This window comes from Gallus gallus, chromosome 28 (genome assembly GCF_016699485.2).
Source record: "Gallus gallus isolate bGalGal1 chromosome 28, bGalGal1.mat.broiler.GRCg7b, whole genome shotgun sequence".
Classification (NCBI taxonomy): Eukaryota; Metazoa; Chordata; class Aves; order Galliformes; family Phasianidae; genus Gallus; species Gallus gallus.
The window spans coordinates 3,833,555-3,845,689 of NC_052559.1; the positions used below are offsets into that span (position 1 = coordinate 3,833,555).

The following is a 12,135-nucleotide window of genomic DNA, read 5'->3' on the forward strand; positions in this document are numbered from 1 at the left end:
GCGGGGCGGCTGTGTGCAGCGCTGCGGGGCGGGCGCGAGGAGTAAGAGGGCACCGGGATGGGCTGCGAGGGGGGGCGGGGGGGGAGAGGGGTCGGGCGTTGCACGGGGGAGGGTCGGGCGTTGCAGCAGCCCGGGCGTTGCAGCGGCGGCGTAGGCTTTGCAGCCGGGGTTGTTGCATTGCCGCACGGCCGTGGCGGTGCTGCGGTGCGGGGTGACCCCCGCGTTGTCCCCCCCCCCCGCAGGGCGGTGGAGGTCCTCCTGCAGCGCGGGGCCGACCCCAACCTGCTGCTCCCGGGAGGGTTCGCCCCCGTCCATCTGAGTGCTGCGGGGGGGGCCGAGCGAGGAGTGCGCTGCTTGCGGCTGCTGCTGCGCTACGGAGGGGACCCCAATGCCAGGTAACGGCCGCGGGGGGCTCGGCCCCGTACTGCCCAGCGGGGAGCGGAGCCGCCGAGGGGACAGCGGTGACGCCGGTACGGTGGTAGGGCTGCCGAGGGGCTCACGCCGCTGCACGTCGCTGCGTCCTGGGGGAGCTGCGGGTGCCTGGAGCTGCTGCTGCAGAATGGGGGGGACCCGGAGCTGCGGGACCAGGTTAGCGCTTGGGGGCGGCGCCCCGGAGCCCTCCGTCCTTGGCGGGGGTGGTACCCAGCAGCGGTGTCCCCTCCCTGCAGGACGGGAAGCGAGCCATCGACCTGGCGCTGGAGCAGGGCCATGGGCTGTGCGTGCAGCTCCTGCAGGACTGGAGCCTCCCAGACCCCCACGGAGCCCGGCGCTCGCTGTCCTTCTTGTCCGAGGATCGCACCGATGCGGAGCTGCTGAGCAGCACTCGCGTGTCCCAGCTGGACGAGCTCGGGCTGGGGGGCAGCTGCGGGTTGGGGGAGCCCCCGTGCTGTGCTCAGCCCTCTTTGGGTCCCTCCCCCACCCCACGGCTCCCAGGAGGTCCAGCTCTGCCCCTGCAGCCCCTGGCATCCAGCACGCTGCTCTGGGCTGGGGGTGAGTGTGAGGAGGTACCCCTAAAGGGGACGGGGGTGCGCTGTTCCCTGCAGCCCGGTGCTGGGGCCAGGAGCCCCCCCCAGCCCCTGCGTTGCAGTGGGGACCGTGGGGTGCTGGAAGCAGGAACCGGAGGCCATGACCTCCCTGGGGACAGCAGCGAGGATAGCGAGCGCTTCGTCACTGCAGTGGAGATGCTGGAGCCCAACGGGGCTGGGGTGTGCCCAGGAGAAGCCCCCTCCTCAGAGGAGCTGCCTGTGCTGTTCCAGGGCTGCAGCCTCGAGTGCTCCCCCCCCGCACCCAGGGGCTCCCTTGCATCCCGGCTGGCATTGCTGCAGGGGATGGCACTTTGCAGGGGCTGCAGCCCCCCCAGTTCTGCCACGTCACCCCCCGCACCAAGAGCCGCCTCCAGGCCTCAGCAGCAAGGCTCAGCGCTTCCTCCTCCTCCTCCTCCTCCCTCTTCGATGCCAGCCTGGAAAAGCCCCGCAGGCCCCCCCGGGTCAGAGCACCCAGGGGTGTCCCCAGGGATCCTGGCACCACCCCAGGACACTGCGTTGCCCTCGGTGGTGAGGATGTGTCCAGAGGGGATGGAGAAAGCACAGTGTCTTCAGATGACACCCAGATCCTCCCCAGGCCCCCCAGCCAGCCCAGCTCCCCCATGGGAACCAGCAGCTCCAGCCCCACAGTGCTGCTGGCTCATGGGGATCACGGCTGTGCCCAGAACCCTCTGTCGGGTGCTCAGGGATCCCTCAGCCCTACAGTGCTGCTGGGCCCTGGGGGTCACAGCCACCCCCAGGACTCCCCATCAGATGCTCGGGGTTCTCCCAGCTCCACGGTGCTGCCGGGTCCAGGGGACAGTGACAACCCCCCGGATTCCCCATCACACATTCAGGGCTCCACTCCTGCCACTGACCCCGGGGTGCCGGAGCCAAGGACCCCCCCGATGCCACGCACACCCACTGACCACAGCCCCCACCGCCCCGTGGAACCCAATGGATGCCCGCCCACTGAGCGGCGCAGTCCCAGTGCTGAGGCCACCGGCCCTGGGGATGGGGACCGAGCGCAGTCCCTGCGGGTGCTCTCTGATGAAGCGCTCCTCCGGCGGCTGCGGGCGCTGGGCTACGACCCCGGACCCATCACGGTGCTCACCCGGCGCGTGTACCTGCGGCGGTTGGAGGAGCTGAGCCGCAGCCCAGCAGGTGAGTCCCGGGGACCGCCGTCCCCATAGTGCTGGGAGACTCAGGGTGACCCCAATCCCCCCCCCCCCCCAGGGCACAGCCCTGAGCTGGCAGATGCGCTGCGCACCGGGCATATCCCCAACTGCACCGAGGATGAGATGGTGTTGGCACAGCAATTCGACCGCCCCGACCGGAGCCGACATTGGCGCGAGGGGCTGCTCAAAGCCAGCTTCAACTACCTCCTGCTCGACCCCAGGTAGGGCTGCGCTGCCTCTTGGGCGGCCCCTGAGGCTGGGAACCCCACAGCTGGAAGTCCTGTGTGCCCCCGGGGGTGGGTTCTGCACTCCCAGGACCACCCAGGACCTCCCATTGCGCTGCCACCGCCTGAGCCCCATGGAGTGCTTCAAGACCTTCGTTGATGCCATCTTCTATGTGGGCAAAGGGACGCGCGCCCGGCCCTACAGCCACCTCGCCGAGGCCGTGACCCAGCACCGCATGGGGACGAGGAAGGTGGGATGGGGTGGGTGTGGGGTGGATCGCATGGGGAAGGAGGAAGCTTTATGGGCACGGGGCTGTCCCACAGGGCTGTCCCAAGGTGCGGCGCATCCTGGAGATCTGGGCGAGTGGGATGGGTGTCATCTCCCTGCACTGCTTCCAGAGCAGCGTGCCGGCTGAGGCGTACACGAGGGAGGGCTGCATGCTGGAGGCCCTGGGTGAGTGGGGGATGGGGGCTTGGGGGGACCGGTCCCACCTTCCTGTATGGCAGCAGGGGGATGCAGCCTGTCCTGGGGCACGTGGAGAGCTGGGGGTCCCTGGATGGGGTTGGCACAGTGCCCCAAACTCATCTCCTGCGGGGAAAAGATGCGTGGGAGTGGATGTTAATGGGATCCCATGGGTGCTAATGGGGACTTTGTCACTATAGGGATGTAGATGCTAAAGGGGACTTCATGGGGCCACAGGCGCTAAAGGGGATCCCAACCTCACGGGGCTGCGGGTGCTCACGGGGAGCTTACAGCAATGTGGGTGCTAATGGGGGCCCCGTGGGGGCTCACAGTAAGCGCGGTGCGGGAGCTGTGGGCGCTGACCCCGACCCCGCAGGGCTGCGTGCCGTCACCAACCAGCGGAAGGGGAACTGCTACGGCCTGGCAGCCAGCTGGTCCCCGGCACGGCGCCGGCGCATGGGCGTCCACATGCTGCACCGGGCAATGCGCATCTTCCTGGCCGAGGGCGAGCGGCAGCTGCGGCCGGCTGACATCCAGGCTGGGCGCTGAGCCCCCCCGAGGCCTGGAGGCACCCCCTGCTCTTCCCAAAGGGGAGGACGGCTGCGTGGGGGTGGTTTTTACGTCGTGAACGCTGGCGAGAATGTCTCTATTTATTTTATCTCTACCCCTAAGTGGCGATGAGTAAACGGCTGCAGCAGCTCAGAGCGGTGTCCGCCTTTGCGTCCCCGCGGTGGAGTCGGACGCGGCTGCGGATACAACACGGCTTTACTGCGCGGGATGGCACGGGGTGGGTTCTGCCTTTGTGCAAGCGATGGTGCGAGCGGCGCAGCCTGGAGGGTGGGAGCTGCAACGGTGCTGACGGCAGCTCCTGGGTTTGGGGGGTGCAGGGGAGCAGAGCCGTGATCTGTTGGGGTTGGCGCGTGGAAATGCATCCGAACCCACGTGTTAGTGGTTCAAATTGTCGGGGGGGTGGGGGGGGGGTTGTAGGGTGGGCGTGGGTCGGTGCCAGGAGGGGGGGGTGGAGCGGTGGGTCACGCGTGGCACCTGTCACACGTGGTCCCTGCTGTGCTGGCAGCAGCTCCTCGAGGCCCGTCCTCTTCATTGCATGGTTTTGGGGGCCCAGGGGGACGAGAAGGGGTTTGCACCCACCTGGGGGACGAGGTTCCATTGGGCAAGCAGGCCTGGCTGTGTCTTTGGTTTAGATGGGGGAAATAAGGGGAGAAAACAAAGAGGGGGGGGCGGCTCTGCTCTTTGTGGTGAGGGGAGGCTGCGGCCATCCCCACGTGAGGGTCGGGGGCCGGGGAGCAGCCGTGTCCCCCCCGGGAGCCCCGGCGCAGTGGGACGGGGGCTGAGCGGAAGCCAGAGCTGCAGGACCTGAAGCAGTGGTGTGTTTGGGGACACGACTGCATACACGGTGGCACTGGGGGAGAGCTCAGCTCTGGCCTCGTTGGCCCCCACCACAGCTTAGAAAGGCAAATCCCACTTGGGCTTCCCCTAAAGCAATCCCAACTCAGCTCCGTGCCGCGAGGTGCCAGGGTCACCCCCTGCAGGGCCCCCCTCTGCTCTGGGAGCGGCGTCCCCGCGGTGTCCTTGCTCTGCCCCCCGAGGGGTCACTGCGTGAGGAATAGAATACTACAACAAAACAGGATGAAGGCGCTCCAGCGGCTGCCGTAGGACCGGGTCTGCCGTGTTCCCAACGCCGGCCCCACACGCCCGTGCCCGGGGGGAGCCTCCGTGCTCCTCCGCCCGCCCGCGGCCCGGGAACAAAACCGGCTCCGTGCCCGGCAGGGCCGGCTGCGCCCCGGTGCGCCCGCAAACCCCTCTGCGCTCCCCAACATCTCTCCCATCGGAGCAGCCCGGACCCCACCACCTTATTTCTTCTCTCCTTGCCCGTCCCCAGCTGGCGTCTCGGGCTCCCACAGGACGAACTCGTGGAGCAGGGTGTTCACCGTCTCGGGGCACTCCATCATCACCATGTGGCTGCCCTCGTCGATCACCTTCAGGAACGCGATCAGCAGGATCTGTTGGGGGGATACGTGTCAGCGCTGGGCGGGCAGCACCGGGACGAGCCCTCGGCCCCGCTGTGCCCCATACCTCGGCCATGCGCTGGTCCTCCTCCACCGGCACGAACTTGTCGTGCATGCCATGCACCAGCAGCACGGGCACGGCCAGCTCGGCGTGGTACACCTCGTCGCCCTCCGGCCAGTACTGCCCGCTCATCATAGCACGCAGCACGAAGGAGGAGACGTTGAAGGCGTTGCCTTCCTTCAGCAGCTGCTTCTCTTTGGCACCCTGGCGGGCAAAGCCAGCCCTGCGGGACGTGGGCAGGGGTCAGCATGGCACGGTGGTGGTGTGCCTGCCCGTGCTGGGGATCCCCCACTGGCAGCACGCTCAGGGCTGAGCTCGCTGGGGACAGCAATGGGACTCACTTGAGGAAGCTCCAGGCGAGGCACGGGGACAGGCAGTGCAGCACGCAGGTGGGCATGTTGAAGATGGAGCACAGGCTGGGCTCCAGCGCCGTCGGGCCCCCTCCGTTGATCATGATCACTTTATGCACCAGGTCGGGGTACTCGTGGGCTAGGAAGGTGCAGAAGGAGACCCTGCAGGGACAGACAGCAACGTGGGAGCCGCGGTGAGGACGGTGAGCGTTGCACACTGTGCATGAAGAAGCCACTGGGGTGTCAGCAGCACCCACGGAGCAGTGCAGCCACGCTGCATCCTGCTTGTCTCCGATCTAATCCAGCTCCCTCCGCACTGCTTAGTCCCCATCTAATTGACTTTCTCAGGCTTACTCTATTTATAGGCTGAACACCGCCGGCTTCCTCACCGGCCCATGCTCAGGGTGCTGGGATTAGCTGGGCCCAGAGCCGGGCACGGAGGGGGTGGAGGGGATCAGAGCTGGGCTGGAAACCCCACACCCTCCTCCGCTCCTCGGCCCTGCAGGGCAGGGTCTATCCGGCCACAGAGAGGATGGCAATGGGACGAGTGCACCCCTGTGCCCCTTACCCATACGAGTGCCCTATCAGGATGTTCCTCTTCTTGGCGTAGCGCTTGAAGACGGCCCTCATGTCCTCAGCCAGCGCATAGAAGGTGTAGGCAGCAGCGATCTGCGGGGCTGAGCTGCAGCCGTGGCCGGCCAGGTCGGGAGCCACCACCTCATAGCCCAGCTTGGTGAAGAAGTCCAGCTGCTCCTTCCAGATGTCCAGCGAGCCGCCCACGCCGTGGATGAAGAACAGGACCACGTCGCCGTGCGTCCCTTTGCAGCTCGTGATCTGCTTCTTGCAGTCGATGTTGATGACTTTCTTGGGCTTGCGCTTCCGACGCTTACCGCCCGCTGCATCGCGTGCACCGCACCCCGGCGTGCTGCACCCCGGCGTGCCAGCAGAGCCCTGCGCCGGGGCTTGGCCAGCCAGCTCAGACAGCTCCAGCTCCACGGTGCTGCTGGGTTCGGCCGTGCTGTTGGAGCAGTGCAGGATCTCGGAGCGCACGGCATCCCCCAGGTTCTCGATCACCAGCTGCCCGTTGCGGTACAGCGTGATCTTGCGCTTGCAGTGCACCGTGCCCCTCTCTGCGGCCCCGGGCTCCTCGGCTGGCTCGGCAGGAGGGCGGCTGGGAGCGCTGTGCCGTACCCTCAGGATCCTGCCTGGCTTCACCTCCAGGAAGCTGTAGCCATTGCTGGACTCAACGCTGTCCAGCGGCCCCACGGCGTTGGTCGTCTTGCCCATCAGGCAGCAGAGGAACCCCTCGGTGATGCTGTTCAGCATTATGCTCCCTGCGTGAGGAAGCAGAAAGGAGGTCAGAGCAGCACAGAGCAGGGCAGAGCTGCTGCCGGAGCTGCCTTGGGGTGTCCCCCGGTGCTCCCCGTGTGCACAGCCCTCCTGAGCCACCTCCCTTCGCCGCTGGTCGGAGGTGGAACCGAGGGAATAACAGCCAAGGAAAAGCCCGTCGAAGATGATGTTTCTGGCATCAAATGTGGGGCTGAGGGGAGACTCGGCTATGAAAATGCATTATTTATACTGATTAAATGTGTGCGTACAGCTCCCATCCAAACCACCACCACAGCCAGCGAGAGATGCAAATTGCAGGGACTGAGGTTGGGTGTTTTAATTAGAGGCATTCCACATAGCGATGCTGAGCACAGGAACCTGGGGGAGAGGCAGTTATCCAGCTGGGAGGGTGGGCAGCCCCCTCCCCATGGCGGGGTGGGGGGAGGCCGTGGGGCTGGGGGACCATAGCACCGTCCCCTGGCCCCGGGGCCAGCCCAGCCCATGCTGTGTGCTCTTCCAGAGGTGCTCGGGGTGTTTCTGAGCTCAGGGGGCACCCGGAGCACTGAGAAGCTGCAAATGTTCCTGCCCCCCTCTCCCCCCCCTTGTTCCACCAGGCCGATGAGCATTTATTATGGATGCAGCTCAGTATGTTGAATTATTGATGCTGAGAGTCTGCTCAGCAAAGCGATTCACAGTGGGGACCGGGGGGGTACAGTAGACCCCCCAGCAATGGCTGCAGTCGCAGAGCAGAACCCCCCCCATGGATGGAGGGGAAGGCAGAGCTCATTCCCCAGGGGAATTAAACACCACGATCCCGGCTGCAGCCCGCTTAACTCCCCCCAGCAACCACTCAGAGCACACAGCACTGCAGCAGCAATGCTGGCAGCGCACGAGAGGGAATCAGCAAAACAAAACCCGGGCTGGAGGCCGCCTGGGCTCAGGGCTCTGCCTGCAGCTTTGGTAATGGAATGCGTTTGGAGCTCGGCTGCACCCTGCTCAGGGCTCTCTGCAGCCCCAGCGTGCACAGCCCGGTTCCCAGCAGCCTCCCTCCTCTCTGAGTTAAGAGCAAAAGGCCTCAGAGCCCTGGAAGGAGAAGCTGAGTGCAGCCCTTGCAGGAGTGGGCCGTGGAGAGCTGCTCCCCGGTGCCTCTGTGCTGGGATGGAGAACCGCTCGGCTCTCACCGTGCCTCGAGCACCAGCTGGGTGCCAGGCTTCAGCTGCGCCCGTTGGTCCCATTGCACTTCTGGAGCAGCAGTGCTGGAAGAGCAGAGTCCAAAGCACCGAGAGAGAGGAGCAGGTGGAGAACTGAGGGGAGTGGGGTTGGTGGCAGAGGCAGAAGTGCAGCTGTGGGATCCAGCTGCTGTCCTGCAGTGTCTGTGGCTGCAGATCCCACTGTGCTCAGCCTGCAACAAACGGGCACCCCAGAGTGCTTTCCACCCCTGATGTCCATGGAGCCAGGATTCGCACTGCGCCTCCATTCCACGGGGCACTAATGATCTCCGCGTGGATTATAAACAGGACTTCTGGCCAACCCGACTTGACATTGATTAACTTCGCAGGATTAACTCAATTAGTCCATCCTGTTCGTTTCCAGAATTGATTTGCTGGAAGGCTGTTGCGCTCAGGAGCTCTGTGGGCAGATCCAGGAGCCCGGCTCAGCCTTTGGCTCTGCTTTGGTCCCGGTGCAGGAGGGGGCGACCAGCAGGGCAGGCTCAGCCCCTAACAGCAACGCTTGGCTTGGGGCTCACAGCCCGAGACCTGGCAGCCCATGCTTTGGCTCCGGAGCTGGGAAAGCCCTGACTCAATCACAGCAGAGGGTGCATCCCAGTGGGAAATGGAAGGGCAGGAGGTGGAGGTGGAGGTGGAGGGCTGTGCAGTGGGGCGGGGGGGGGCACAGCGCGCCCGTCTCCCACCTCCCACCACTCCGTCTGCCGCAACCAGAAACATCAAGGGCCGTTCCCTCCACCAGATGAAAGGGCTGCAAATGAAACCAGATGGATGTGAAGAACTTTGCGAAGATGCTGGTAACCATGGAGATGAGCTGCTCTTCTCCTCCCCCCCCCCCCCCCCCCCCCCCCCCTTCCTCCATCCCGGCTACCTTCCAGTGCCGCCCCCAGCAGAGAGCGAGATTTCGGCACCAGTTACATAAGGCCAGGCACAACACTGAGCCAGGCACGGCGCCAGGCCAGGAGTGTAGCAGAGCATCCCCAGAGGCTGGGGAGGGGCAGAGCATCGCCATGAGCTGCTACCCATGCGTGTGTCCCCCCCAAAGTCACGGCTTCCCCTGGGAAACCTCTCCTATCTCAGCAGCAGAGGAGCGAGGGATGCTGTAGCAGCGATGCAGGGAGGCTGACGTGCCGCCCAGCTGCGGGGCTCCGTGCCCCAAATGTGGGCACCGCCGTGGGGTCCTCCAGCCCCGACCTCTGCGCCTCCTCCCTGCCTCCACCGCCGACAGCCCAGCTGGGAAAAACAACTTACTGACCTACTTTGGGCTGCGGCGCCTCTGATTTTACACAACTTGATGGCACCATGTCACAGCTGGAGAGAAATGGGACGCGATCCGACGGGTGGAGGGCAGAAAGCCCAACGTGGTAGCGTGACGGGCAGCCATGTGGGACTGGCATGGAGCCCGTGGGGCAGGAGGAGGGCAAGGATGCTGCGTTTCTCCATCATGGCACCGAGCCCGTCCTTGCCAGAAGCCCTGGTAAACATTTGGCCCCAATTACCGAGCCAAGAGCATCGCTACTGCAGGAGCTGAGGGCTGCGAACGGCTTCTGCTCCCCCTGTGCCACAATGCTCCTGCAGTCCCACTGCTCAGCACCCCCGACCCCTCCCAGCACACAGCCCCGGGCCCCCGCAGGGAGCAGCAGGGCTTCATATCACCTAATTCCTTGCAAATCCTCGGAGGAGAGGTGCCAGAGACATGAGGAGGAGCGCGAGATGTGCAGCAGCCAGAATCCGACCTGCCATAATAATTTGTTCAGCTCTAATCCCTTCCCTCCGGGGCTCGCGGGTATTAATGATGACACACGACACTCCTGAGGAATGGGCCAAGCCCGTCGTGCTCTTCCCATCCTCTCCCATTCATTCACTCTGCACAGTGGGCAAATGACGGCATTGAGAAACACGTAAAGACAACACCTGTTTAAGCACCGGCCTCAGGTAACGCACAAGAAGGTGTTGGTGCCACTTTAGCCCTGCAAAGTGAACTTCCCTCTGGGGGAACCCCAAAACAGCCCTGGGGTGGGTGGAAAGCACCTGGGTGCATTGTTACACCCGGCTTCCCCGGCCTGATACAGCAGCAGCTTTATCAGGGCATGCAGTAATAAGGGGGCAGGATCCAACCAGGCGGCCCTGAGATCCTCAGCATGCCCAGCCTGAAGGCCCCCCCGGCGCAGGGCTGTGCTGAGGGCCCTGCAGGGTGCAGACAAATGGCACCGAGAGGAGAAGCAGCGCTGCGGGGAAAGCAACGCACCCGACGCACACACAGCAGCCTGGAGCCAGGGCTGGCTGCCTGCCACACGTCTCCCTTTAGGAAGGAAGAAGACCTTGAGAAACAAAAGATTATGCAATGCACAGAGGAGTAACCCGTGCCTGACCTTTGGGGTTGACATACTGCCTCACCCCCCCCCCCACCCCCACCCCGGCTTCCCAAACCCTCCTGGATTTCCAGGTGGATCCTTCCAGGTCTCACTGCATCGCCAGGCAAAGCTGGCTCCAATCCTTCAGCTGCAAACGTCCTGCAGCCTCCAGGAGCAGCCTGGAGCATTGCGAGGAGCAGGAAGGAGAAAACCCTGCCCCCTCCGCCAGGCAGCGGCGCATGCAGGTGCCCCCTTCGCTCTCCAACCGTAAAGCCGAGCAGATCTGCCACGCACATAGCAACAGCGGGTCTTCCTCCACGGCCAGCAATCACTGACTGTAATTGCATCACAACGAGAAGCCGTCCCTAAGTTCTATCACTGGGCAGCTTTAACCCCGCGCTCAAAGCACGCTCGTAGCACAGCGCTATGACAGCACGAGCAGCCGTGCTGCCCAGCAGCTGCCGCCTCCCCTCGTCTCCCTGCAGCCCCATTCAAAGCCCTTCAGCTCTCAGCCTCGAAGCGGACCCTTTGGCCATTTTGCTCCCCGTGCAGCGCAGAGCACCTTCCTCCCCTCTGCTGCAGCACATCGCCCTCCGAGCATCACAAAGAGGGGCAGAACGGCGCGCTCACCTCATTTATTGACAGGGATTGTCGGGAGCCGAGGTTGCAAATGAAAGGCTCGCTCTTTGCAGGAGGCGGAGGGGGAGAGGAGGAGATGCGGGGCAGCAGGAGCAGGATGCAGGCGCTGGATGCAGGCGCTGGATGCAGGTGCTGGATGCAGGATGCAGGCGCTGGATGCAGGAGCAGGATGCAGGAGCAGGTTGCAGGAGCAGGATGCAGGCGCTGGCAGGCTGCTCAGCTGGTCGGCTCCTCTGATCACATTTTTTTGCCTGTGTGGTGGGAAGGATGGAGCAGCGCCTTCAGCTCAGCTCATCGGCTTTAGGCTGCGATTTCTCCTTCCATCTTCTCCCCATGAGCCCCGGCGGAGAGAGGAGCCTCATAGCCGAGCTCTGGGGCTTGGGGGTGCTATTTGTCCTTGTAGTCTACAGCCATAGAAAGCCCCTTAAATCCCTCCTAAGGAGGAGGGCTTTCTGCGTGACAGACAAGAGGGCTTGCCAGTCAACGCTGAAGCGAGCACACCGAGCTGCCCGCCCATGGAGGCCTGCCAGGAGCAGGGGGGCTGCGTGGGGGCTCCGGGCTTTGCCCCTTGCAGTGGGACGAGTCCTCAGCTCCTTGCTGCTGGCTGCAGCGTTCCAGCTGGGATGGGGGTTTCCTCCATCAGCACAGTGCTGTGCTGTGACCAGGACTTGTGTTAATCCGTGCCCTTGTCGGGCAGGAGAAGCCACGGGCTGTTCTCTCACTGCTGTGGTCATTGTGGCTTCCCACACATGTGGCTGTGCTGTGAGTGTGGCAGAGCTCAGCACAGGGAGTGCGAGCTCAGAGCAGGCAGGGGCTGTGACGCAAATAGAGTATGGGCAAATAGAGTATGGGCAAATAGAGTATGGCCAATGTTTGTCATTCATTCATTCATTCATTCATTTGTTTTCACGCCCCTGGTTTGGAGAGAGCCCCATTGACACCCCCTGTAGGGGTGATGATGCTGGGAAGGGCTTTGGGAGGGAACACAGCAGAGCAGTCCAGAACAAAGCAAAGCAAAGCAAAGCAGAGCTGTGCTGTGCTGTGCTGTGCTGTGCTGTGCTGTGCTGTGCTGTGCTTGGCCATGCAGCCAGGGCTGCCTCCAGCACAGCAACATGCAATGAGTGGGGCAGGCAGTGAGGGTGGGGAGATCCGTCCTGGTGGTCCGTGAGGCACCGTCAGCCCCCTCCTCCTCTCTGCCATTCATTCCCCTGCTCTGAAAAGGGCTGAAAATGGCATTCAGGAGCCGAGCGGGCTGAGGAATG

At 64.2% G+C, this 12,135-nt stretch overlaps 2 protein-coding genes across 4 annotated transcripts; one reads left to right on the forward strand and one right to left on the reverse strand.

Moving 5' to 3' along the window:
* Window positions 1–47: 47 nt before the first annotated feature.
* On the forward strand, window positions 48–3,589 carry ANKLE1 (ankyrin repeat and LEM domain containing 1). The gene is given in 8 exon segments (XM_046904690.1): window positions 48–395; window positions 483–588; window positions 669–1,982; window positions 1,985–2,186; window positions 2,259–2,421; window positions 2,516–2,675; window positions 2,749–2,878; window positions 3,264–3,589. Coding segments are annotated over 8 exon segments (2,586 nt in total). The 5' UTR covers window positions 48–57; the 3' UTR covers window positions 3,437–3,589.
* ABHD8 (abhydrolase domain containing 8) lies at window positions 3,520–11,309 on the reverse strand. 3 transcript variants are annotated; one of them, XM_040653753.2, is made up of 6 exons: window positions 10,865–11,309; window positions 5,894–6,659; window positions 5,317–5,487; window positions 4,982–5,198; window positions 4,758–4,908; window positions 3,520–4,036 (listed from the first exon to the last, which is right to left on the reverse strand). In XM_040653753.2, exons 2-5 carry the CDS (start codon window positions 6,649–6,651, stop codon window positions 4,759–4,761), a joined length of 1,296 nt encoding a protein of 431 aa, XP_040509687.1. In that variant the 5' UTR covers window positions 6,652–6,659; window positions 10,865–11,309; the 3' UTR covers window positions 3,520–4,036; window position 4,758. The 3 variants fall into 3 exon arrangements, with proteins under 3 accessions (XP_040509687.1, XP_003643443.2, XP_040509688.1); XM_003643395.6 differs by having other exon boundaries at window positions 3,520–4,908; XM_040653754.2 differs by lacking the exon at window positions 10,865–11,309 and adding an exon at window positions 10,529–10,790 and having other exon boundaries at window positions 3,520–4,908.
* Window positions 11,310–12,135: the final 826 nt, after the last annotated feature.

Bases quoted from the DNA above. Each gene is read 5' to 3' on its own strand.
- ABHD8 (XM_040653753.2), bottom strand. From the start codon at position 6,651: ATGCTGAACAGCATCACCGAGGGGTTCCTCTGCTGCCTGATGGGCAAG. The intron at 5,488-5,893 runs GTAAGGGGCACA...CTGTCCCTGCAG, and splicing joins CTGATAGGGCACTCGTATGG to GGTCTCCTTCTGCACCTTCC. The intron at 4,909-4,981 runs GTATGGGGCACA...TCCCCCCAACAG, and splicing joins AGGACCAGCGCATGGCCGAG to ATCCTGCTGATCGCGTTCCT.